Source organism: Poecilia reticulata, linkage group LG8 (assembly GCF_000633615.1).
Source record: "Poecilia reticulata strain Guanapo linkage group LG8, Guppy_female_1.0+MT, whole genome shotgun sequence".
Lineage (NCBI taxonomy): Eukaryota > Metazoa > Chordata > Actinopteri > Cyprinodontiformes > Poeciliidae > Poecilia > Poecilia reticulata.
The window spans coordinates 19,263,970-19,288,156 of record NC_024338.1 but is presented as its reverse complement, the minus strand read 5'-3'; the positions used below and the strand labels follow the sequence as shown (position 1 = coordinate 19,288,156).

The window sequence follows — 24,187 nt, the reverse complement described above, 5'->3', positions numbered from 1 at the left end:
CGCTAGCGCTAGATTCCTACATTTATTTTGGCTCTGTTTACCCAGAATGCTCTGCGCTGACGTTCGCTTCCTGCTTTTGGAGTGACCTCTGACCTAGCCCAGCTTCTCCCCCAGACGTCACATCCTGTCACAATAGAATCAGAATCAGACTGAGGTATGAGTCCTCACTCAAGAAACTTCACTTTGCAGTTCACTGGAAGTCAACATTTCACCTTAAAGTCTGAAATCTAAAGTTTGGAGGTTTGAATCCACAGACCTGGAACAAACTTCCAGAAAACTGCAAAGATGCTGGAACCCTGAGTTCTGGAACACTGATATAATATATTTGCTTGACAATTTTGATGATGGCCTTTGCTAAAATGTAATGCTTATTGCTTGTTTCATAATTGGTTACTGTATTGTTTTCATGCTGTAAAGCACTTTGAACTGCCTTGTTGCTGAAATGTGCTGTACTAATAAACATGATTGATTAATTGATTGATTTTTTTTGTCATCTTTCAGGAAGCTTAAAGAGATAAAGTATATATATGCAATTTGGAAATGACATACCACTGAAACACGCTAATTGCTTGAATAATTAATTACTATGAAAACCTATGTAAAAATACGACTTTATCACTTGAAAGGTTTGGATGTCAAAAATATTTGGAAATGTACAAGTAGCAATGTAGAAATGTTTGTGAATATACTAGGAGATGTACTGTAAAAATGTAAAAACAGAAAATGTACTGGCAGAAAATCACAGGAACATTTTCCGTTTCTTTTTTTTGTTTGTCTTTTTTACTGTGTAGCTATAAATTTGGGATGTAAGTTGACACAGAGAGTTACAGGAGACAAACATTTCTATCCTGGAAATGTAGGAAAAATTCTAAATGCATCCTAAAAATGAATTACATTTTAGCTTCACTGCAGAAAAACAAGTTTGTAAGACTATAAAAGTCGCTTCAACATCACCTGTTAGCATTTTAGTTGTCTGGATCATTTCCACTGATGCAAACTCTACATCAAAAACTTGTTCTGCCAAGTAAAGAGATTTCACATTTCTCTCTGTTCAGCGTTAAACTCAACGCGAAAGCAGGCACCTGAAACCCCACAACCCCGTTTCTACAGCTCGGGTCGGTACAATACTTTATGGCCTGATGTGTTCAGGAGAGTATTTCCACTGCAGGTTGGACATGTGATATGGTCAAGAAATATAAATGAATACATGAAAAAGAACAAAATGTTTTTATTATTTCATCAGTGTGGTTTGTTCTTTAGTTTTGTACAATGTAGCAGTCGAAATGTTGGAGGGTTTGGATGGAGCCGGAGCAGCTTGGAGAACATCGTGTCTGGAGCGGGGTTTCCAGCTCCGACCTGCCTTTAATGCTGCATCAGGATCACTGGAAGGTGTCCATGTTAATGAGACCAACACAGGCCTGTTTGCTCGTTTCATGTTTCTGCTCATGAATTTAAGCATCAAACTTTCAGCTATAAAACCTGAAAACTCTGAGCTGGAACGTCAGAACGCCCAGCAGCCCAACTGAGATCAGATCAAGCAGAACCACAACTGATCCCACATCAGCCATGGACCGAGGTAAGACCCGGGTATTTTAAATGTGTCAGGTTGCCGTGGAAACTCTGGTGATGGTGCCGCCGCTCACCTGTCTCACCTGTGTCTCCCAGCCATCCTCCTGCTGTCAGTCATGTGTCTGGGCGTCTCCTCTCAGCCAATCACAGACAGCCAGCGGATGTTCTCCATCGCCGTCAGCAGAGTCCAGCACCTCCACCTGCTCGCTCAGAGGTTCTTCTCTGAATTCGTAAGTCTACGGAAGCTCTGAAGGACAAAAACTGCAACCATCAATGCAGTTACACTGCAAAAACACAAAATCTTATCAACAAATTTGGGCTTTTATGGTAACTATCTTTATATACTTGAAATAAGACAAAACTGACTTAAAACAAGATTTAGGAGCTTGATTTCAGCCAATTATTCTTTGATATTGATGAAAATATTCTAGATCCATTGGTAGATTATTTCAGTTTCCCATGTTATAAGTTAATTAATCTAAAAGTTTTTCATCAATATTAAAGAATTATTTACTTAAAACAAGCTCATATATCTTGCTGAAAGGTCACTTGTAAGTTAGTTTGTTCTACTTCCAGTGTACTGAGATATATGCAGTGGAAACCAGGGTAGCACTTTATTTGAAGGGGTGAGCATAAGACTGACATGACGCTCCTTCATGTTCATAACAGGTGTTATGTCATGTTTATGACTGTTGTCATAAGATCTCAATTGGTAAATAATGGTGTTTTAAGTGCAAAGTTGCACTAAAAGTCCATTAAAAACTTTAACTTGGCATTATTCAGTAAATAATGACACTTTCAATGCAAAGTTCAATTAAAAGTTGCACTAAAAGTCTATTAAAGGTGTCATTATTTACTGAATAATACAAAGTTTATACTTTTAATAAACTTTAATGAAACGTTTAGTGCAGTTTTGCATTATCAGTGTCATTATTTAACAAATGACCACAGTCTCAGTCTTCTGCACAACGCTGCAAATAACGTGTTACTGCAGCGGAACCAAAAACACTTGGTAAGATTTTGTGTTTTTGCAGTGTACAATGTCTATGGCTGTGCCTGATGTGTACTTCTGTGTACTTCTGTGTATCAGGAGAGTTCCCTGCAGACGGAGGAACAGCGGCAACTCAACAAGATTTTCCTGCAGGATTTCTGCAACTCGGATTACATCATCAGCCCCATCGACAAACATGAGACACAGCGCAGCTCCGTCAGTACACATCGCAGTACTACACAGTACTACAGAGTACTACACTTCACTATAGGGAATCACAGTTTCAAAAAGAACAACAGAGTACTACACAGAAATACAGAGTGGTATATTTAAATAGTACTACACAATACAACAGAGTATGGCACTGTACTACTAAAAATAATAGAATACTACCAAGTATGACTTACTACAAAACAGTACTAAACAAAACTACAGAGTATTATACAGAACTGCACAGTATCAAACAGCACCTGATAGAACTACAAAATACTATGGTGTACTACACTAAACCTCACCATGTGATAGAGTACAAATAATTATAGTGCTACATAATATAACACTGTACTATACAGAACTACATAATAAATACCATGCAGAAGTACAGAGTATTATGCTGTACTATGGAAACATATGGCAAAATACTACGCATAACTACAGAGCTCTACTCAGTACCACACAGTACTATAGAGGGCTACACAGTATCAAAGAGTACTACATAGTTCCAAACAACAGAACAAAGTACCACACTTGCTAAGTATTGTACATTATTACACAGTAAAACGGAGTATGGTTACTACAGAATAGTATTACACAAAGCAAACAGTAGTAAGAGGAACTAAAAAAATACTCTGATGGAATACACAACACCTCACTATACTACACAGTACTACAGATAATTATAGACTACTACACAATATATAATTATACTACACATGCCTTCAAGACAACACACAGGGCAAATCTGACCCACCTCCACCGGGGGCCCGCCTGTCAAATACTGAGAAGGGCAAATTAACCCACGAACGTGCACTGCGTTATCAGACACCGCCACTGATTGTTGTCAAATAAAATGTGGGGAAATAACATTTTGACCCCGGAATACTTTCAGTTTGGGGATTTTTAGTCCTCGGTGCAAAAAGATTTAAGAACCGCAGCTTGGGTCCATTACTAACGGTTCTGAATCTGGTGGTAGTTGGTTCTGACTTCTGAATCCGTTGTGGATCTGCTTTGCACTGATTGGTTGCAGGTTCTGAAGTTGTTGTCAATCTCCTACCGCCTGGTGGAGTCCTGGGAGTTTCCGAGCCGATCTCTGTCCGGAGGTTCTGGTCCGAGGACCCAAATCTCCCCCAAACTGACGGAACTGAAGACGGGAATCATGCTGCTGATCAAGGTGAGAACCATCACTGCAAAAACGCAAAATATTACAATTTATTTTGGTCTAGTTTCTAGTACAAATACCTTATTACACGCAAAATAAGACGAAATAAACTTATAAGTAACTTTTCATCAAGATAAAACAGTTTGTTTTAAATTAATAATTGATATTGATGAAAAAGTATTTGTTCTTTTGGCAGATTATTTCACTTATAATTTCAAGTGTAATATATATTTGCAATAGAAAAATACTTGTTCCTCATGACGCATGCATAGTCATGAGTTCCTCATGGAACAGTGACTTCAGTCAGATGCTTCTTCAAATGCACTGTAATACAGACTGCTACAGGATATCTATTTTGCTAACAGTCATCACTATTTATTAACTATTTGAGGAATTTGAATTAATATGAGTTACAGCAACATTTAGTTTTCCTCTGGGATAAATAAAGTATTTTTGAATTGAATTTGAATTAGTTTTGTTCATACTATAATTCTAATTTCAGAATTATTCAAATCAAATTTATAGTTTGAGCAAAACTAATAAGATTAGTTGTAAGAAGTGAGTCATTTTTTTAAAGTTGGTTCAAAGAAGCTTTTTTTTCAGTAAAGATTTTAGATGGGAAATCGTGTTTACTCTTTTGAAGAGTAAACAAAAATGGCCACCTGGGAAGAAGTAATGCTGAAAGTCTTCAGACTATATTTAACAGAAAAAAATCTGAAGTTCTGACATCATTCCAAGTGGAGCAGATCGCTCTCAACACCGAGATTATCTTAAAATGCTATTCCAATAATTGGAAGAACTTAAAGCTACAGTAACTTTTATTTAAAAAATATTTTGTAGATATTTGTTAAAACTGACATCATGTTCTGACAGGTAATCTGTGAAAAAATAGTTTTCCTCTGCCTTCTCAGTGCTAACTGCAGAAATACGCCACTCATTCTGAAATAACCAATCAGAACCAGGAGGAGGGTCTTAACGCTGTCAATCAAGCGTATGTAAACACTCCTCAACCCTCCCCCTGTCTCTCAACTATGTTACAGCTAGCACAGCCTGTCATGAATGCTAATGCTAGTTAGCATGACGACAGATAAATAGTTTTCCTGTAACTGTAAGTTGTTTCTCTACCATTAGCAGTGATTAGATGAGCATAATTGCTAGCACTAAGACCCGCCTCCTGGCCCTGATTGGTTGTTTTTGACCAGGAGCATTGTATTTGTGCAGATCGCTAAAATAGCTCAGTGAAGAGGTAGAGGAGCGCGAGTTTTTCAGATTTTCTGCCTCATAGCATTCTGTCACAACAGAGATTTTCAAAATAAATGTTAATACTGTTAATACTCTGCATCTTTAAGATTGTCAGATGAAAATTGGCATAAAAATCTTTCATCAATCATCACTATCTCCCTGTGAACCTGTTACCTGAGAAACTGACCACCTGAGCTTGCAGGCCAATCAGGACGTACCAGAGATCTTTACTGACACCTCAAACCTCCAGTTGGCACCTTACGGAAATTATTATCAGAGTCTGGAAGCTGACGAGTCGCTGCGGAGAACCTACGAACTGCTGGCGTGCTTCAAAAAGGACATGCACAAGGTAAACAAAGAGTTAAAGGAAGTCACCGTGGTTTAACAATGACACAATGATGACAGCAACAAGGACATGACTGTTCTTTCAGGTGGAGACTTACCTGACCGTGGCAAAGTGTCGACTCTCTCCAGAGGCAAACTGCACTCTGTAGCCACGCCCTCTCGGATTAAGCCCCGCCCCCTGCAGTAGCGTAGATTCTGCTTGGTGGTGTGTTATGGAAGCTGCCAACAGGAAGTGATGTCACAGCAGTCATAATATGTAAAATAAAGTGTTGTCTGTGTTGCATTTATCTCCTGTTGTTTTCTCTGACTGTTAAGGATCATCCAGATGAAAAACACTTTACACAGATCACCTGAAATAGAGTCTCTGGTTTTACTATTCAAGTCCTGGTTAATTATTCAAATTTGACTTATTATCTGCAAAATTCACAGTTGAAAGAGCCATTTTTGCCCTTAATTCAGCTAAATACCTATGCATAAAAATATATTTTTAAAAAAGTCATCAGAGTTTTTCTGTTTTTTAATAACAAGTGCGTCTATAAGAGTTGTTAGGTTGGACAGTGCAATAGCAAACAATGGCATAGAGTAGCACTAAAAGTAGAAAGTATCTGTCCAGGAAATTACTCAAGTAATAGTAAAAAAGTATCTAATTAATTATTTAATATTTAAAAATTACATCATCAGATGGACTAAAATATAAAGTTAAGTGGAACCTTTGGTATTTTAAGGACGAAAATAAAAATTATGCAAGCAACAAAAAGTAACAACATTAGGCAACAGAAAATGTTTCCAAATCAGTTTCTGTCATTAAAAAACTTCTGAAGCTTTAACAAAAACTGCAGGTGTGTGTCTGTGTCTGGTGAATTTTTCTCTAAAACATGTTTGTTTTTCATTCAGAGGGTAGAAAACAATTCATCACAACGTTACTGAAGAAAAAGTAAAACGAACAGTGTAGTAAACATACATCTAAAAAAGTTACTCAAGTAAATGCAGCTGAGTAAATATAACTACTAATCACCCAACTCTGAATATAAGTACAACAGGAAATACAAATCATGACACAAACTCCCTCTGCACAAGCCGTCATTCGATCCAGGACCATTCTGTTCTGAAGAGTCATAAACCTCAAAGCAGCTAACTCCGGTTTAACGTCCTTAGAGCAGCAGCAGCATCAGGATTCAACGCTGTAATTCAAGATTTCAACGCGCAGCTTAACTTCCCCTTTTCCTGAGCGGATGAAAGGAGGGATAAAATAACATCTCCGCTGTTGGTCCAGAACTTTCTATCTTCTGGAATATTAGAGCTTCGTGTTGGTCTGCTGCTGGTGTTTGGCCCTGATTTAAGGAAATATTTCACCACCATACGTCTACCTGGAACAGGGTGTCCAAGTAGGTCTGCCGTCTAGAGCAGCGCACATAAGTTTAGTCCAGATAGAGATGCTAAAAATGTAGATAAATTTTTGAAAAAATACTGCTTGCAAATTTTTTATAAATATCTACTAAAAAAATTGGTTCTCATCTTTGTTTGTTCTTTTGTTTGCTTGTTTTTTGTGCTTTTTTTTAGATTTTAAAAAACAAAGACAACATTCTTGCAATAAAATTCATGGATACATTTTCTTATATGATGTTTATATTTGCAAAATAAAATTCTTTATTTTATTTCCTTTAAATTTTAATTAGATTTCCAAAGCTCACAGCATAAAGTACATATAAGTAAATTTGTTGCAGTTATTCCATCAAAAACCAAAAATTGTTCAAAACTGCATTTTCCATAATATCTGTTTAAAAACAAAGTTGCTTCTTTATTACTTTAATTGAAATGCTGTACAACTTCAGTTTTGAAACCATTTTTTTTTTGTTGTTTTTGACCTTTTGAGATCTAATTTTGAAGCAAGAACATACATGCATAAAGCATTTGTTGGCCATTTAAATTGCTAGTTCGACGTTAAAGCTAGAAATGTTTTAAATTTAGTTTTTATTCTCAGTGCAGTTAATTACGTATTTATTAATGTCTACTAAAGTAAAATGAAACTCTCTCCACATGCTGTTTCAGTTTACTTTTGACTTTGTTCGCATTTCAATTTCGTTTCTGCAGCCTTAAGTATTCTGCATATTTTTCTAAATCTAAAACCTAAATCTAAAATTATTTCTATAAATAATTATTAATAAAAACAGCTTCCAGAAAAACAGTACGAAACTTGAAAAATTGTGATTTGAGTAAACAAACAGCAAACAAAAAACACCAGGGGGCGACAACACAGATTTATTACCCACATTACTTAATTTGTCCGGCAGGCGGCGCAATCAACTGCTTCGGGTCTCTTCGGTATTCTTCGGCTGTGTTCGGCAGGTAACGGTCGGTACATTCAAATGTTCGGCCGGAGCTCCTCCAGAGAGTGAAGTGAAGAAAGAAACGGACGAACGGAGCCGATAGACGGCGTGCGGAAACGGAATGACGGTGCTGCAGGAACCTGTCCAGGTAGGAACACCGTGTTCTAGTGCTGTCATGACCCGGGAGGGCAGAGTTCTGGAGCCGGCCTGAGCGGCTGCATTAGTCCGCGCTCGGTGAGCTTCTCCCCGCACCAGGCCGCAGCTCGGCCCGTAGCTTTCCTGGTTGTTTCACCTGTTCATGTCCACATACTACGGCTTCCTCAACGGTCAGTCTGGGGTTAACCACGAACTGATCCTGTTACTATCTGCTCTGTGTTAACTGACCCAGGGGGCAGAGCCAGACTTCTTTAAAAAAAATGTCTAATTTAAGATGTTCTTTGCGGCCAGGAAAAGAATCCATGTACTGGAGAGGATCTTCTGACCTTTCCTGACATGGATGGTTTGATATCTTTATTGGGGCCAGTTTTCAGTTTTTGCGTGCTTTTTTTAATATCAGGAAATGTTCTGAACATATTGGTTCTGTGAAGAATCAGGCTGGTTGAGATTCTATACTGGAAGCCTCAGACTCAAAAACCTGTTTTAAAGTCCAGATTTAGACCAATCTCGGATTGTTTGGTTAACTGTGTGTTAGCCGAACCCTTCAACAGACCCGGTGTCTTTTATATACTGAGATGTAATATTATTATTTTTAGATTTATGGGCATAATTTACATAGTATACTATATTTTAAACACAATTCTGTACATCAGCCTAGCTAGCCCTGCAGAGCTAACTGTTAGCTTGCTACTACCGGGTGTTAGCCTTCTCTAGCCGGCTTCAGGTTGCAGGATTTAGCCGGTAACGCTGTCAAAGGCCCGGTTCTGATCTTCTGAGGCAGCACCTCCTGTTTCTTGGGTCTATTCTGAGCCCAGATCCTCCGCACGGAACCGAATTAGCCCGCAGCTGGTTAGCTGCAGCGGCTAACATCAGCTAGCTGAAACTGTTAACGCTTACCTGGACAGGTGTGCTGGTGACAGATCAGTCATTCATGTGCGTGAGGGTTACTGTTGGACAGATTGTTTATGATAAACAACAAACTAACAAGTTTAGTCGGAAGAAACGACAAGAACTCGGTGAAACAGTCGATTTCTTGTGTTTACCTACAGCAGGGTCCAGGTCTGGAGAACCCCCTGTGGGAGGGCGGGTTGTGGTAAACACAAACAGAACCATGTTCTGGTTGTTGTTCTCTGCAGTGTGTGGGTGTCCCAGCTTCCTGTGGGGTCTGGAGTAAAGCAGTGGGGTAACTGGGCTGACTGGGATTGATTAGCACAGAATCACCTCTGTTTGGACCGAACCCTCCCAAGAGGGGTCAATCAGAACCTGTTAAAATTGTTAGATCCGGTTCTAGATCTAGAACCCAGGAACATGAAGATCCAGACCCAGTTTGCTCCCACTGTGATCAAACTACAGGCGATTTTCCTGTTGGTTAATCCGACTGGAACAGGGGTGTCCTAACTTCTTGTCACATGGGCCAAAAATTGACAATTCAAGAGAACTTAAGGGCCAATAAATGTAAAAGAATGAATAAATAAATGATAATAGAAAGATTAAAATATAATCAAGCAATTAAATTGGTCTTTTTGTTATCTGTTTGTAGAAGAGTAATGTTATTCATTGTATATCTAAACCTTTAAAATGATTTTGCACATTTTCTGCATTAGAAGAAATGTAATTTAGTTTTCAATTTCTTTTGGGCTTGATTGAACAAAAACATTTGTGTCACTTTCTTTCCAAACACTTGTTATATTAAAACAAGTTAAGCAAATTAGATAATAGGTGATTTAGGGACTGCAAAGTTGGCTCAGTTGACACAAACGTGGTTCTGGTTTTTATAAAAGTTTGGTTATAAAAAGAAATGTACTTGACATTTTGTGTTGTAAAAAAATAATGTTGGTAATAATTTTACTCTGATAAAAAATGTAATTTAAAAATTGAAGTTGGGGCCACACAAAATAACTCCAAGGGCCACAAATGGCCCACAGGCTGCAGGTTGTCCTCGTATCAAACCATTCCAGAACCAGAACTCCTGAAACCGGACTCTTGCTCAGCATCTGCTTTTCATTTATATATCAAGGTTCTAGTATCTGTAGGGCCCAGAACCGCTCCACTCTTCCTAGAGTCTGGAGAAAAAGTGGAGAGAACCAGAATCCATGTTTCTAGAAGTCCAGAAGTTTCCTCAGTCAGCAATCATCTGGGTCGCCATGGCAGCAGCCGGTTCTCAGAACAGCAGAACCTTCTATTCCAGGGTGGTAACTTTCGTAGCCCAGGTGTGGGATTTGTCTGAGTTCATTGGATCTTGATTTCCTGAGGTTGTTCCTGTTCCTGGTGGACTTCGTCCTTCCACTCAACTTTCTATGAATAAGCTGGGTAACAGCATTCTATGTCTGACTTCTGCATGTCTGTCCAGTCAGCAGCCTTCTCCTTGACAGCATTGGTATAACATGAACAAAACATTTGTACATTAAAAAACCTTTTTATTGATAATCCAGGAGGCGCCACAGAGTTTAGTTTAAGTTCTCCGTTTCCTCTCTGTGTTTTATTATCAGATAGCTGATCGCTTATATCATGGCATCTATGTTCATAACGTTCTGCATTAACAACTAAAAATGTCGTCCAGCAGCTGTTGCTGTGTCCAGTTTGGTGATCAGTTCAGATCTTAAATTGATTTTATTATTTTTTTGAGACTGGGAATAAGACGTAGAAAAATTGGGTTTGTTCAATGTACTGCTGTAATTCTTGCCTCTTTGTCCTGCATGTTGCTGAGCCAAAGTCAGCTTTCCACTCAGGTGGACAATAAAGACTTATTCTGTTCAATCTGATGGTTCTGGTTCTGTCTGTGTTCAGGCTGCGGTGTGGCAGGCTCTCAACCACTATGCCTACCTGGATGCTGTTTTCCTTGCAGAGAGACTCTACGCAGAAGGTAAAACCCGTCTGTCTGTCCGTCTGTGAGATTTTCCATCTCTGGTTAATAGAGGTATTCTGATCTGATATTGATATTGGACATTGGTCTCATTTCAACCAAAAAAACGAGAATCGGATTCTTAAAACTACAATAGAAGCACTCCTCCTGACTGTTTACATGTTTGTCTGGTTAGTTTTCCCATCTGTTTACCTGTCTCCATGGTTACCTGTCTGTCCTCCCCAGTGCGTTCAGAGGAGGCCCTTTACCTGTTGGCTACCTGTTATTACCGCTCTGGGAAACCGTACAAAGCTTACCGACTACTGAAGGCTCACAGCTGCTCCACGCCGCAGGTTCGATTCCTGCTGGCTAAGTGCTGCGTGGAACTCAGCAAGTAAGAACACACACACACACCTTCACACACACACACCTTCAGACACAGTGATGTGTCTGCCTCTCAACCCATCTGCCTCCCAGGCTCGCTGAGGGAGAGCAGGTTCTGATTGGTGGAGTCCTGAACAAACAGAAGAGTCAGGATGACATCATCACTGAGTTTGGAGACTCCGCCTCCTTCACGCTGTCGTTACTGGGCCACATTTACTGGTAAGCAGCCGGTGCTCCCAGTGTCTTACTGGTGTGTGAGGCGATCCAGCTGCTGACTGCTGGCCTGTTTCTGAGCAGCAAGACGGACCGAGCTGCTAAGGGTGCCGAGTGCTTCCAGAGGAGTTTAACCCTCAACCCGTTCCTCTGGTCGCCGTTCCAGAACCTCTGTCATCTAGGTAACACACACGCACACACACACACACACTCTTGCTATATAGCATGTGACTGTGTGACTTCAGAAAACATTGTGGATTTTATTCCAGGAGAAAAGCCGGATCCAGATCAGGTTTTCAGGTTGTCGGCTTTGCAGAACTCCTCTTTAGCCCCGCCTCTTCCTCACATAAGCCCCGCCCAGAACCCGTCTCATCGCCTCGACACTGCACTGATGGAAACGCCGCAGGACACACTGGTACAAAAAAATGCACATTAATTACTTGATTTAATACTTAGATTACATTACGGTCAGGAATTCTTTTTCATACCAAATCTGATTTTAGCCTTTTTTTTTTTCCTGCTTTTTTCCTGAAAAAGAAACTACAAATGACAGAAAATGTTTTTCAGTCATCCCTTTTGTGAGTTTTTTGGGCCAGGCTACGAGAATTTATTGCAATATTATCAGAATAAAGATGCAATTTTATCAGCAGAAATGTCTTAAAAATCTGTAAAACCTTTATGAAAGTAACTTCACAAGATGCTCAACATTCCTGATTTACACTTTTTATATTTCATGTTGGAGTTCTCATAAAATGACTGACTTACTCTGCTGATATTATGTCCAAATAAATAGAAGCTGTAAAACACGCTTGTCAAACAAGATGGCCGCCCTGCGTGTGGCGACATCACTCTGAGCTATGAAACCTGATCAGTGCATCAGTGATAACAAAAAAAATTTAATCTTAAAAACAAAATCTTATTAATCAATCAAATCCATTTATTTTCCAGACTATGTAATCTGATCATGTTCCAGTAATCAGATTACATTTGTCCCTAAATCTGTCCTTGTCCTCCAGGAGTTGAATCGTCTGAATCTGGAGTCGTCAAACGGGAAGCTGACGTCTGATTTGTCCATTTCATACATTGACTCCTCCCTCATCTCCCCGGAAACCGGCTCGTTATTGGGCAACACTGTTTCCATGGCATCAGCTGGCACTCTGCTGGCTAAACAGAACAAACCCAAGAGTGGGCGGAGCTTACTGGGGGGTCCTGCCGGCCTCAGCCCCCTGACGCCCAGGTGAGTGGGCCGGAACAGCTTACACACCTGCTCAGGTTATAGCTCCTCCCCTTTGCTTTGATTTCTGCTTTCTGCACAGTTTCGGCATTCTGCCCCTGGAGCCCAGCCCCGGAGACCCCACGTATTTGCAGAACTATTCGGCTACAATGGAAACGCAAACGACAGCTCCCAGCAAGAAGGTGAGAAGTCACCTGAGACCAGGCTGTGATTCAGCAGGAAGTGTTTGACCTCACCTGTCTGCCTCCCTGCCAGGCCGTCTCCAGGATCAGTCAGTCCAAGTCCGTCTTCAGTCAGAGCGGGAACAGCAGAGACGTTCTTCCCATCCCCTTCAACCAATCGCAGACCTCAGCACCTCACACCAGGTAACTGCAGCAGCCAATCGCATCGCCCCGGCGCCCAGCGTCTTCAGTTTTGTCCCAGAAGTTATTACGATAAATGATAATACTGCATGTCTGAGAAATCCTTTAATCTCCATGGCAACCATTCAGCATTCACCATTGTGCAAAACACCTGGGTGGACCTAGCCTCTCCTTTGTGACGTAGCTCCTCCTCAGAGCTACAGCTTCCAACCTTCAGAGCTTCACACTCAGTTCCTTCAGACTAGCTACCAGCAATTAGCAAACACCTGGTGAATCTCCTGAGCTCATTATAGGAGCTGCTGCTCAGAGCATCGCGGGTAAAAACGTTAAAGGGTCAATAAAGGAGCCATGTTGTGATGACTTCCTGGAGGCGGAGTTTCAGAAAGATCAGGAGTTTTAAAGAGACAGAGACCCAATTTATGAAGTCTAATTTTTTAAGTCATATTTGATCTATGCTACATTTTTAGAACGACTGGAGGTAATATAGTTTCTTGATTTTGTTATAAAATCGGTCTTTGTACCTGGAAAACACAAAACTGCCCCTTTAAACACCACATATAAAAACAAATAGCTGGAAATTATCAACAAATTTTAATTTGTCATGTGATTAACTGGTTTATAGCTTATAGACGCCTCTGTCCCACAGTGGTTCTCCTCAGGTTCTCAGTCCCAGTATGTCTGGTCCTCCTAACGTTCAGCCCAGAAGAAGCTCCAGACTGTTTACCAGCGCCAGCTCCACTGCCAAGGTACGCACCTCCCACCCACCGTCCGTTCCCAGTGTTCCCAGTCCAGGGGCTGCAGAGACCCGGTGAAGTAACGCCGGTTCTGTTTCCGCAGGAGAACAGCAAGAAGCTAAAGATGAAGTTTCCTACGAAGATTCCCAACCGGAAAACCAAATGTAAATCTGCGAAGACGGCGAACAGCAGCAACCTGAACGAGAGTCTGGACATCCTGAGGCTGGATCCCAGTTTGAACCTGCCAGACGCCAGGATGCCCCAGTACCAGAGGGCCGCTGCAGGTACCGCCAGAACAAACGGCTTCCTGTGGGCTGCAGGGTTCACACGGTGCTGGAAATCCTAGAAAATGTTTGGTCTGGAAAGTGATTCAGATTTTATGTTAAAGTTTTAACAAACTTTTAGGAGAAAGGTGACCTTGTAGAAAGTCAAGTGATTATTTGTTATGCGTTTAAGCATTTAATTTGAGCAAAAAGATAATTTACCTCAACACAAACTGATTTGTAAGTGACTGAATCCCCAATTTTACATCTGACCAACCAGATTTAAACACTGGAAAAAAACAGAATCTTACAAAGTATTTTTTTATTTTATCTAGTTCATTATCTTGGTACACCTAAAATAAGACAAAACTAACTCATAATTAACTTTAAAATGAAATTGATAATTCTTTAATACTGATAAAAAGGTTCTAGTTCCACTGGCAGATTATTTTATTTATAAAATAAGAAAAATGTTTTTCTATAAGTAAAATATTTTGCTAGTGGAAAAAGTATTTTTTATCTATATTTAACTAACTTAAATTTTTTTAAAGCCAATAATTTCTTGCTATTGATGAAATTTAAAAAATTCTTTTGGCAGATTATTTCACTCGTAACAAGACATTTCTCCCATTTTATAAATAAAATAATCTGTCAGTAAAACTAGTACTTTTTATCAATATCGTCTTAAAATAAGCTCCTATATCTTGCTGAAAAGTTATTTAATGTTAAATTTTTTATTTCAAGTGTACTAAGATATTTACACTAAAAAACAGATAAAGATACTTGGTAATTTTTGTTTGAGAGATATTTCTAAACAAAATTGTAAAAAAGGCATTATTAATATCAGTAATAAACGTTGCCACATAACAGTGAATTGAAAATGTCGCCTTTAGTTCATGTTTATTTTTATCTGCAAAGTTACTTCGAAAACTTTCCTTTAAAAGCTTTTGAAGTTTACGGTGGGAGAAATGAACAAACCCAGAGGTCAGCTGATCTATCTGCACCCAATAACCTAATATTTAACTTCCCTTTGGGTTCAATAAAGTACTTTTGAATTTTAATTAACTGAACTGGATTTGGGCCAAAGCTTCAGTTTTTTTTTAACTCCGATTAACCTAAACCTGAAGCCCAGGTCTGATGGTACCACACGCGGTTTGTGTTTGTGTTCAGACGGCGTGATGGCGTTGCTACGGGAACTGGGGCGGGGCTACCAGGCGCTGTGCTCCTACAGCTGCAGAGAGGCCATCAACATCCTGATGTCTCTGCCCCCTCAGCATTACAACACGGGCTGGGTCCTGACACACGTCGGCCGCGCCTACTTCGAGCTGGCCGAGTACATGCAGGTGAGTCCGTCCGACCCAAACCCAGCCAGCAGACTCTCAGGGTTCACACGCGTTCCTGAAATCCTGGAAAAGCCTTGAATTTCTGTTGGGCGTTTTCAAAGTTCGGAAAGTGCCTGATATTCAAACTCTACAGTTTTGTAATGAAGTGGAATCTAATGTTTGATTAAAAGCATAAATTTGAATAATGTTGTTTACATTTGCAACTTGAAATTTTCATAAACCTAGTAAAAAAAAATCTCATTGTCTGAAATTAAATCAAGAGTAAACCTTTAGTTAGAATTACCAAAATAATTTCCAATAGCTAGAACATTTTTTTAGAATTTGTTTATTGTCGCTTTCTTTGTAAATTGTGTTTTAAGCATGTAGTTTGAGCAGGAAGATCATTTAACACAATCTGGATTGTTCTAACGTATTGAGTCACTCAATAACTAAAATAAGAGTTGTCTTATCTTTTATACATTAAGCAACATTATTAAAATTGTTCTTTTTGGTCAGGTATTTATGTTGTGTAAGAGACACATTTCAAAACATTATTTTTTAAATATTTTAGTTTATTTTGTGCCTGCTATAGAATGTAGAATACTATCACAATACATTTTTAATAACAGTAATAAATTATGTCGCATCATAGTGAATTATCTCCAAAGTGTGGCCCAGGAAAAGTTTGGAAATCTTCCTTGAAAAGTGCTTGAATGTTATTGTGGGGAAAAGTGTACAAACCCTGGATTTTGCTCCACCTGTGCTGCTTTGTCGCCTGATCGCCATGGCGACCTGTGTTGCAGGCGGAGCGGCTGTTCAGCGAGGTGCGCAGGATCGAGTCGTACCGCGTGGAAGGCATGGAGATCTACTCCACCACGCTGTGGCACCTGCAGAAGGACGTGGCGCTGTCGGCGCTGGCCAAGGACCTGACGGACATGGACAAGAACTGTCCTGAGGTGAGGAGCGCACCTGGACGCTCAGGTGAGCCGGCTGCTCAGGTAAACTGTGTGTGTGTGTGTGTGTCTCTGCAGGCCTGGTGCGTCGCAGGAAACTGTTTCAGCCTGCAGAGGGAGCACGACATCGCCATCAAGTTCTTCCAGAGGGCCATCCAGGTGAGCGGCTTTAAAACGGTTAATTGAAGTTTTAGTTTTTGAAGATTTTATCTTCGGAAAATCTGGATGCGGCCATCTTGTTTGACAAGCCTCTTTTACAGTTTCTATTTATTTAGACTTTGAATTAATGTTTAAAAAAAAACAACAGAAGGCCAGGCTAGGATTTTATTTTTAAATTGCGAGAATAAAGTCATAACATAACCAGAATAAAGTCATAACATTAGGGGAATGAAGCTGTAATTTTATGAGAGTTTTTCTTGCCAGTTGGTTGGATGAACTTTGGACGTTTCTGTGTAGAGATTCATAAATTCTGATATTTGAGTTGGTGAAACCTGCAGAAACCCCGTGCAGATGTTCACGAGCTGCCAGGTGTTTCTCTCACCTGCCTGCCTCTCTCACCTGCCTCAGGTGGACCCGGGGTTTGCGTACGCCTACACCCTGCTGGGTCACGAGTTTGTTCTGACTGAGGAGTTGGACCGAGCTCTGGCCTGTTTCAGGAACGCCATCAGAGTGAACAACCGACACTACAATGCCTGGTATGGTAACCATGGAAACGCATGACAAGAGGTGTAATCACGCTGTGAGATATAAAGAGCGCTAAAGTGTGTGTGTGTGTGTGTGTGTGTGTGTGTGTGTGTGTGTGTGTGTGTGTGTGTGTGTGTGTGTGTGTGTGTGTGTGTTCAGGTATGGACTCGGCATGATTTACTATAAACAGGAGAAGTTCAACTTGGCAGAAATCCACTTCAAGAAAGCTCTGAGCATCAACCCTCAGAGCTCCGTGCTGCTCTGCCACATTGGAGTGGTACGTATATTCGCTTCACCTGCCCGCCTGCGTGCAGCCCAGCTGTAACTGTGTGTGTGTGTGTGTGTGTGTTCAGGTGCAGCATGCTCTGAAGAAGTCTGACGCTGCGTTAGAGACTCTAAACAGAGCCATTGGCATCGACCCCAAAAACCCGCTCTGCAAGTTCCACAGAGCCTCCATCTTGTTTGCCAACGATAAATACAAGGTAAGCCAGACCTGATCAGTCGACACAGAGACGAGAAGTCAGACTCCACTAGTTGACACAGAGATTAGCTTATCAGACCCAAACATTCGACACAGATTAGCTCATCAGACCATACCAGTCGACAAAGAGATTACGTTGGCAGATTTGATCAGTCGACGCAGAAATGAGCGATCAGACCCAATCAGTTGATGCAGAGACGACAGACCAGACCTCGTGAGTCGACATTGATTTCTGACCAGACCCGATCAGTCGACATGCAGACATTGGTCCAGACTTGTTTTGTAAAGCAGAACCTACCTGGATCAGTGTGATCAGAACTGTCTCCCTGCAGGCGGCCCTTCAGGAGCTGGAGGAGTTGAAGCAGATTGTTCCCAAAGAGTCTCTGGTTTACTTCCTCATAGGAAAGGTAGGAGTCGGTTCTGCCAATCAGCTGCCTCTTCTGATCTCGGTTGCGGTTTTGTTTTTTCCCCGTATGACCGTTCTTCTCCTCAACAGGTGTATAAAAAGCTGGGTCAGACCCACCTGGCTCTGATGAACTTCAGCTGGGCCATGGATCTGGACCCTAAAGGAGCCAATAATCAGATAAAAGAAGCCATTGATAAGCGATACCTGCCTGAGGATGAAGGTACGGTTTGCTCCACCTGTCTCTCTCACTCGTCTGTCCCTCTGACTCACCCGCCCCTCCCCTCCCTGTTTCTGCAGTGGCTGAGGTGGATGACAGTCAGGACAGCAGCTTCATGACGGACGCCGACGACACGCAGCTCCACACGCCAGACAGCGATGATGTTCTTTAGCCCCGCCTCCCATGATTGCCCCGCCTCCTGCTTGTGCCCGCCTCCTCTAAGTGTCAGGAGGAGAGGCGTTGCTAGGCAACGTTTTGACAGACAGACGGGATTTACGTTTAGCTCCACCCAGTCCTCCCCTCCCCGTCCTCTGACTGGCTGAAACAGACTGCTGCTGACCTGAAGCCCCTCCCATTAACCCTGTGACATCACAGCTGTTTTTTTATGTTCTTTTTATCATCCTGATGGAAATAAATCAATAAAACAAGTAAACACTGCACCCTGCTTCTGTCCTTGTTCTATTTGCGAGGCAGCGTCGCTCCCTGTGGCAGCTGTAACGACGTCAACTCGAGTTTGTTTTGCACATTTCAGCAACGAGACACTTCAAAGTGCTTCAACATAATACAGAACCAATGCCATCTTCAAGAAAAGACTAATCAAATGTATTGATCAATGTCCAAGTTATTATTAGTCAAAGGAAACTTAAATAAATTAGGTTTTCAGTCTTGATTTAACTCTGTTTCTGCTGTTTTGCACTTCTCTCAAAGTGTTTTTGAGAAATGCTGCTTCTCCATGTTTGGTTCTGGAGATGCAGAGTAGACTGGAAACTGAAGACCTGAGTGCTCTTTAATGTTGATTCAACAACAACAGGTCCTTAATGTATTTGGGTGATTTATAAACTAACAGAAGGATTTTAAAGTATTTTCTGCCATTTGAAGGACTTTAAGACTAATGATGTGCTCTATTTTAATAGTTTTAGTGAAAACTAGCAGCAGCTGACTTTTATTTTTAGGCAGACCTGTGAGAACACTGTTGCAGTAATCAATGCAGCAAAAGATAGATATGGATTAGTTTCTGTAGTGGTTGCTGGGGTATTTTATACTTTTTAATCCTGAAAATGTTTTCCACGTGATAGAAGGCTGACTAACCGTCTTTGTGTCTCTGAAGGTTCAGGTCAGAGTCTCATCACTCACCCAGATTTCAGGCCTGATCTCTGGTTTCTAGCTGAAATGACTGAAGTTTACTCTTGATGGCTCCTGTTTTGGTCCAAAGAAAAACTTTTCTTTCTGTTCAGCTGAAGAAAGTTATGGTGTTGATTTGGAATCACCTGTTGACATCATAGTGTATCATCTATGTAGCTATGATAGCTAATTTTACTAGCGGGAACATGTAGATATTAAATAGGAGGGGTCCCAGGATTGAACCTTGGGGTACCTCAGGTGACTTCATCTGCGCCAATGAGTCCAAAGTAGTCCCTGTTCCACCACCAGGTGGCGCTTCCCCTCAACAAATCAACCACAGACATTTTGAGCTAAGAGAAACTTTATTGTTCCAAAGCACTTGGACAGCTGACAGGCACAGACAGAGCAGCGGTTTGGCACCTGGTATCAAACGGCATTCTGGGTAATTCTTATGTGGGGGAGGGGCCAACTGCACAGTCACATTCAAAACTGAGAGGATGGTAATTGGCTAAGGGAGATGACATCAGTGGGAGGTCGTCTGTGATTGGAGAGATTTTATCAGAGTCACCTGATTGGGAGGAGCAGCTAATTTGCTCTGGACACCAGCAGTGGTTCTTTTTAGGTCCTAATCTCTGGTTTTCCTTCTATTCATGGATGTTACCTTCATGATCTTTCGTTATAAAAGGGTCGGCTCTGAACGTGTCTGAGGTCAATCTGATTTAAAAACCAAATATGTCCCAGTCTCCATGAATTCATCCTAAATTCTGGGATAATTCCTCTCTGATCTTCTCTGCATGACTCTGCTGAAGGTCTTCTTCATCATCTCCATATTACCTCTGGTCTCCATATTACCTCTGTTGGTCACCTGGGGTGTGAGTCATGAAGCATGCTTCAAACGAACACCATAGGTGACACCTGAGGCAGTGGCAGGAACAGCTAAAACCAGGTGAAGATGGAGGGAACAGAGACTACCTGAGTCACCTGGCTGGCTGAACTCTGACTGGCTGCTGTTCACTCTGATTCATAAAGTCTCCCCAATCACAGCATGTCTTTATAAGATGAAGTTAGAAATATTTTGTTTCTGCAGTCTGTTGGTTTCCTTGGTAACAAAGAAGGTGGGGGAGTTGCAGGCACAGAGCTGGTCCAATCACAGGCCTTGTTTGGCGAGGGATGCAGACACCTGACAGGAGGATGCTGGTTATTAACACATTACCAGACTTTTAAAAGATTTCCGAAAAGGTGAGCCTCACCTGGTCGGCCAGGGTATCGAGGGGAGGAGCTTCATCAGCATTGATGCTTCCATGGGAGGACGTGTTGCTAAGGCGACGGGGGGAGGAGTCCTCCTGAACGACGATTTCAGCACCATGGTCAATCCGAGCTTTAGCATTCTCTCTGAACATCAGCTTGTGACTCTCAATCTGTGAGAAAACCCACCAGGATACATTCTGATCAGTTGAGAAAAATCAGAACCATTCACTGGGACAGAGTAGAGTTTTCGCAGTTCAGAGCACATCTTTGGATCTCAGTGAGAAACTTGCTTCACTTGATCTTATGATGATATAGCTGGGAACAGAGCGGTCTGTGGCCTTGGAAACTCTCCTGATTGGTCTGGAAATTCACCAAACTGTTAGACTAGACCTACTGATGACAAGGACAAGTGGACTGGCTGAAGGTAAAGCCAGGTAGAGTATTGCGCCAATGGAGATGCTACTAAGTAAGTGCAACCGCAGTGACACTGGTAAAGTCAGCAGTGCACTGTTTACAGAAGTAATAATGGATGCTGCCATCTATGGATCAATGTTTTTAACTTCTTGAGCGACTGGAGTTGACAGTATTGTCACAAAGTCATGGCAAAATTTAGGACGTTAGAAAAAACGAAAACACAAATAATAGCAATCGTCTTTTGTGAATCATTGGTTGAAACTCTGAACCAGGAGTGACGTAAAAGTGAACAAATCGGAATTGGGCAGATCAGACTGCCGTGACAAAGCTGACATTTGTTTAGCATTTTATTGAATTGTGAATTTGATAAACAGGCTAATTGGATGGATGACCCTTGACCTGGATGACCTGCCCTGTATGTCCGGAGGCTTACTGGTTTTGCTACATCTTGCCTGCTGGTCTTAAAAAATATCTTGTTGCCTAATGGATCTTTTGAACTCCCTCTAACCGAGTCTGCAGTTTTGCCTCTTACTTCAAAAGCATTTAATAAAAGGATAAGCGGTATTTTATAACAAGGAGATCAATAGATTTAATGAGTTTGTTATTAGCATGATGCCAGAAAGCACCTTCTTCTTCCCTCCTCCTGGAATGTGGGTGACATTTTCCAGAGAACCAACTTTGGACTGAACAGTTTTGAAATCCACCTTCTCAGTCTTGATCTCCACCCTCCCTCCACCTGAGGAGCAGAGAAGTTGTGGAGCTTCACACAGTCTGTCACACACAGCACATTCTGAGATGTAACATTAAACATATAAAGCTGATAAACAGGACAAACAGGTGACTTTAATGTTAATAATCCCTTTTAGAAAGTAATCTGTTCTTACATTTACGTTCACATGTTCTTACCTGGTTTGTGGCGGAGGTTATCCTTAGAGCCGCACTTTGATGTCACGTTACTTAAATCCAGCTTCTTATGGACAATATGAACCTGCAGGTGGACAGTTGTGGGGGTCAGTCCTGACCAGGCTTTCAGAGATGCACACAGAAACAGGTGTTACCTTTCCTCCTCCCGGTGAGTGCTTCAGGTTCTCTGTGGATCCCACTTTGGACTTCACACTGCTAAGGTCAGGCAGAGGATGGGAGGTGGGAGGTGTTCGGCCACGGGCAGATCCAGGAGACCTGGGAGGGGTCCGGACAACAGCCACCTGCAGGCAGCACCAATACAACTAGTTTAACCAAGTAGTAGAAACACCATAAACCAGTTCAGCATGGTAATTGTGTAGCACTTTATTAAATCCAGAGGAGCACACAGTTCTATACGTCACATCCACTCCCCTGTCAGAGCCAAGTCTGCCATGTTAGGCTTGTTTCTGAAAGGAAAGGCATATGAAGTATCTTGCCCAGGGACACAACTATTGAGGCAGACGAGGCGGGAGTTTAAACCGTCAACCCACCAATGACGGGATCAACTCCTACCTCTTGAGCCACTGATAGCCACATGGTTTAAATCTATCTGAGAACCAATGAGACTAGATCACTACCAATTGGCGTTCAGTTCACAGCTCTGTCTCTCCCTTTACACAGTTGTCTGAGGATGCAATTACGACATAATCACTGACCATTGGTGCTTAGTACCAAGTACTTCCCTGCTACCCAGTTGGTCTTGTAGACCGCCTTGTGCTCAAACATGGTGTTTGTTGTAGACATGCCTTTCATAGTAGTCCAATAGCAACTCTTTGCTCAGTGATCAAAAAGGTTGTTTCAATCACACCCCTCCTAGCATCTACGTCATTCAATGATGTTCCTCAAGGAGCACAGCAGGATCTTTAGATGCCACTCTTTCCAAGATACCATTCAGAAACTCCAGGAATTCTGGGTAAGCCTTCCTTCTTGCTACTAGATGCTACAAAGAGGTGACCCGTCTCAGTCACCTTTCCAAAGCCTAGGCACCAAGCCTGCGAGGATTCCCACACCCACCCAACACCTGCATTAATAGGTCCAGGTGTTGGGTGCAAGTCTTTCATACTTTGGAGTATGAAAGAACCCAGACCCTTTCCAGGAGATATCAAACTTTTTTCAGTTGAGATCAATAAACTTTGATCCATCCCAATCTCTGAGGTCAATTTGCCATAGGAAAATTCACTGAAGACACAAACAACATATGTACCCAGGATCACAGAGACAATTAAACCCCTCTACGATGTTACAGCCGCCACTCAATAGGAGGTCTGTGTCAACCTGTTCAGGACTCATTTATTGTCTTCTCCCAAAGCTTTGGCTCATTAAAGCAAAATTGGCCTAAACCAGTTTGGATGAGTCGTACGTTCAGGTGCCCTGACCTTTTTCACATCTCGGTTGGGGGTGGATGATCTGCTGGCAGGTGAGCGACTTCCTGGACTGTTGACTCCGTCCATGGACTCTGTCAGACAGGTGGTACACAGGTGGGTTTGTGCACTGGCTTTGCTGGTTTCACTAATTACACTGGTTCAGTTAATGTGGTTTACCTGTACTCTTAGCTGAGATCATCTTTGCGGCTCTGCTGCCCCCTGCTGTCCTGGAGACCTGAAAACACCAGGAAGATATTAGCTGCGACAAATTTTACTCCCAGATTCGAGATTTAGTGTTTAGATCATTTACCTTCACAGCTTCATCAGCTGTTGCTTTCACAGCTGCTTTACCTGAAGAGAACAAAACATCATCATCATCATTGATCCATCGGTTAAATATCTGCCACTGAGTCTGATTGATGAGGCTGTTTCCATGACAACCGGGAGGAAGTGATCAGTCTGTGTCACCTTCAGGGGGAGAGTCTGTCCAGAAATCTGACACAGAGGAGGGAGGTGATGAGGGGGATGGGTGATAAGGAGGTGCAAGCAAGGCAGGTAAAAGGAGAGCAGGAATTGGGAAAACAGAAGAAGAAGCAGGGGGCGCTGTAGCAAAAAGAAAGGTTGCAACAGCAAGAGGTGCAGCAGGTGGCGCTGCAGGAAGGACAGACCTTTGTTGAGGGAAGGAGGAATGCCTGATCTTCTGAGAGGAGAAGAGGAGGCCTTTGCGTTGTGTTTTGGAAGAGCACCTGCAGGAGGCGCTGTGGTTTTAGAGGGAAGATCTCCAGGAAGAGCGTTTGTTTTGTTGGCAGGGAGCTCCTCGTCAGCTGTGGAAGGAGGTGCAGGAAGTTCTGGTTGGTTCTTTTCTTCAGGGAGGTCTGTATTTCTGTCCACTGCAGGAGGTTCTGGTTGGCTCTCCTCTGCAGGAGGTTCTGGCTGGCTCTCCTCTGCAGGAGGTTCTGGCTGGCTCTCCTCT

The 24,187-nt window shown here is 41.9% G+C and overlaps 3 protein-coding genes and 1 long non-coding RNA gene across 6 annotated transcripts in view; 2 read left to right on the top strand and 2 right to left on the bottom strand.

The window, feature by feature from the left end:
• Window positions 1–1,336: 1,336 nt before the first annotated feature.
• gh1 (growth hormone 1) lies at window positions 1,337–5,812 on the top strand. The gene is made up of 6 exons (XM_008416502.2): window positions 1,337–1,576; window positions 1,666–1,799; window positions 2,660–2,776; window positions 3,807–3,950; window positions 5,383–5,529; window positions 5,612–5,812. The coding sequence occupies exons 1-6, from the start codon at window positions 1,567–1,569 to the stop codon at window positions 5,672–5,674; spliced, it is 615 nt and encodes a 204-aa protein (XP_008414724.1). The 5' UTR covers window positions 1,337–1,566; the 3' UTR covers window positions 5,675–5,812.
• On the bottom strand, window positions 2,862–17,857 carry LOC108166524 (uncharacterized). 2 transcript variants are annotated; one of them, XR_001776889.1, is made up of 4 exons: window positions 17,779–17,857; window positions 5,624–5,744; window positions 5,399–5,507; window positions 2,862–3,963 (listed from the first exon to the last, which is right to left on the bottom strand). It is a non-coding gene; the product is annotated as an uncharacterized LOC108166524 (long non-coding RNA). The 2 variants fall into 2 exon arrangements; XR_001776888.1 differs by lacking the exon at window positions 17,779–17,857 and adding an exon at window positions 8,906–9,457.
• Window positions 7,834–18,543, top strand: cdc27 (cell division cycle 27). Of its 2 annotated transcripts, XM_008416501.2 has the most exons (20): window positions 7,836–8,000; window positions 10,796–10,871; window positions 11,097–11,244; window positions 11,328–11,453; window positions 11,532–11,629; window positions 11,717–11,862; window positions 12,464–12,684; window positions 12,764–12,863; window positions 12,937–13,046; window positions 13,690–13,789; window positions 13,881–14,061; window positions 15,211–15,383; window positions 16,166–16,318; window positions 16,394–16,474; window positions 16,883–17,010; window positions 17,159–17,276; window positions 17,353–17,481; window positions 17,813–17,887; window positions 17,977–18,106; window positions 18,184–18,543. In XM_008416501.2, the coding sequence occupies exons 1-20, from the start codon at window positions 7,974–7,976 to the stop codon at window positions 18,273–18,275; spliced, it is 2,412 nt and encodes an 803-aa protein (XP_008414723.1). In that variant the 5' UTR covers window positions 7,836–7,973; the 3' UTR covers window positions 18,276–18,543. The 2 variants fall into 2 exon arrangements, with proteins under 2 accessions (XP_017161905.1, XP_008414723.1); XM_017306416.1 differs by having other exon boundaries at window positions 7,834–8,000; window positions 17,977–18,543.
• Window positions 18,544–19,568: 1,025 nt separating this feature from the next.
• The window catches only part of maptb (microtubule-associated protein tau b), an 8,877-nt gene continuing 4,258 nt past the window's right edge, over window positions 19,569–24,187 (bottom strand). The window contains exons 4-12 of the mRNA XM_017306434.1: window positions 23,883–24,187; window positions 23,525–23,565; window positions 23,392–23,449; window positions 23,227–23,306; window positions 21,946–22,092; window positions 21,794–21,875; window positions 21,514–21,623; window positions 20,476–20,643; window positions 19,569–20,405 (exon numbers count right to left, since the gene is read on the bottom strand). The exon at window positions 23,883–24,187 is cut by the window's right edge and continues 3 nt beyond it. Coding sequence (XP_017161923.1) covers window positions 20,373–20,405; window positions 20,476–20,643; window positions 21,514–21,623; window positions 21,794–21,875; window positions 21,946–22,092; window positions 23,227–23,306; window positions 23,392–23,449; window positions 23,525–23,565; window positions 23,883–24,187 — 1,024 coding nt within the window. The 3' untranslated portion in view covers window positions 19,569–20,372. The remainder of the gene's footprint in view (window positions 20,406–20,475; window positions 20,644–21,513; window positions 21,624–21,793; window positions 21,876–21,945; window positions 22,093–23,226; window positions 23,307–23,391; window positions 23,450–23,524; window positions 23,566–23,882) is intronic.

Bases quoted from the DNA above. Each gene is read 5' to 3' on its own strand.
- gh1 (XM_008416502.2), top strand. The intron at 2,777-3,806 runs GTCAGTACACAT...GATTGGTTGCAG, and splicing joins ATGAGACACAGCGCAGCTCC to GTTCTGAAGTTGTTGTCAAT. The intron at 3,951-5,382 runs GTGAGAACCATC...CTGAGCTTGCAG, and splicing joins GAATCATGCTGCTGATCAAG to GCCAATCAGGACGTACCAGA.
- cdc27 (XM_017306416.1), top strand. From the start codon at position 7,974: ATGACGGTGCTGCAGGAACCTGTCCAG. The intron at 11,245-11,327 runs GTAAGAACACAC...TCTGCCTCCCAG, and splicing joins TGCTGCGTGGAACTCAGCAA to GCTCGCTGAGGGAGAGCAGG. The intron at 17,482-17,812 runs GTAAGCCAGACC...GTCTCCCTGCAG, and splicing joins TTGCCAACGATAAATACAAG to GCGGCCCTTCAGGAGCTGGA.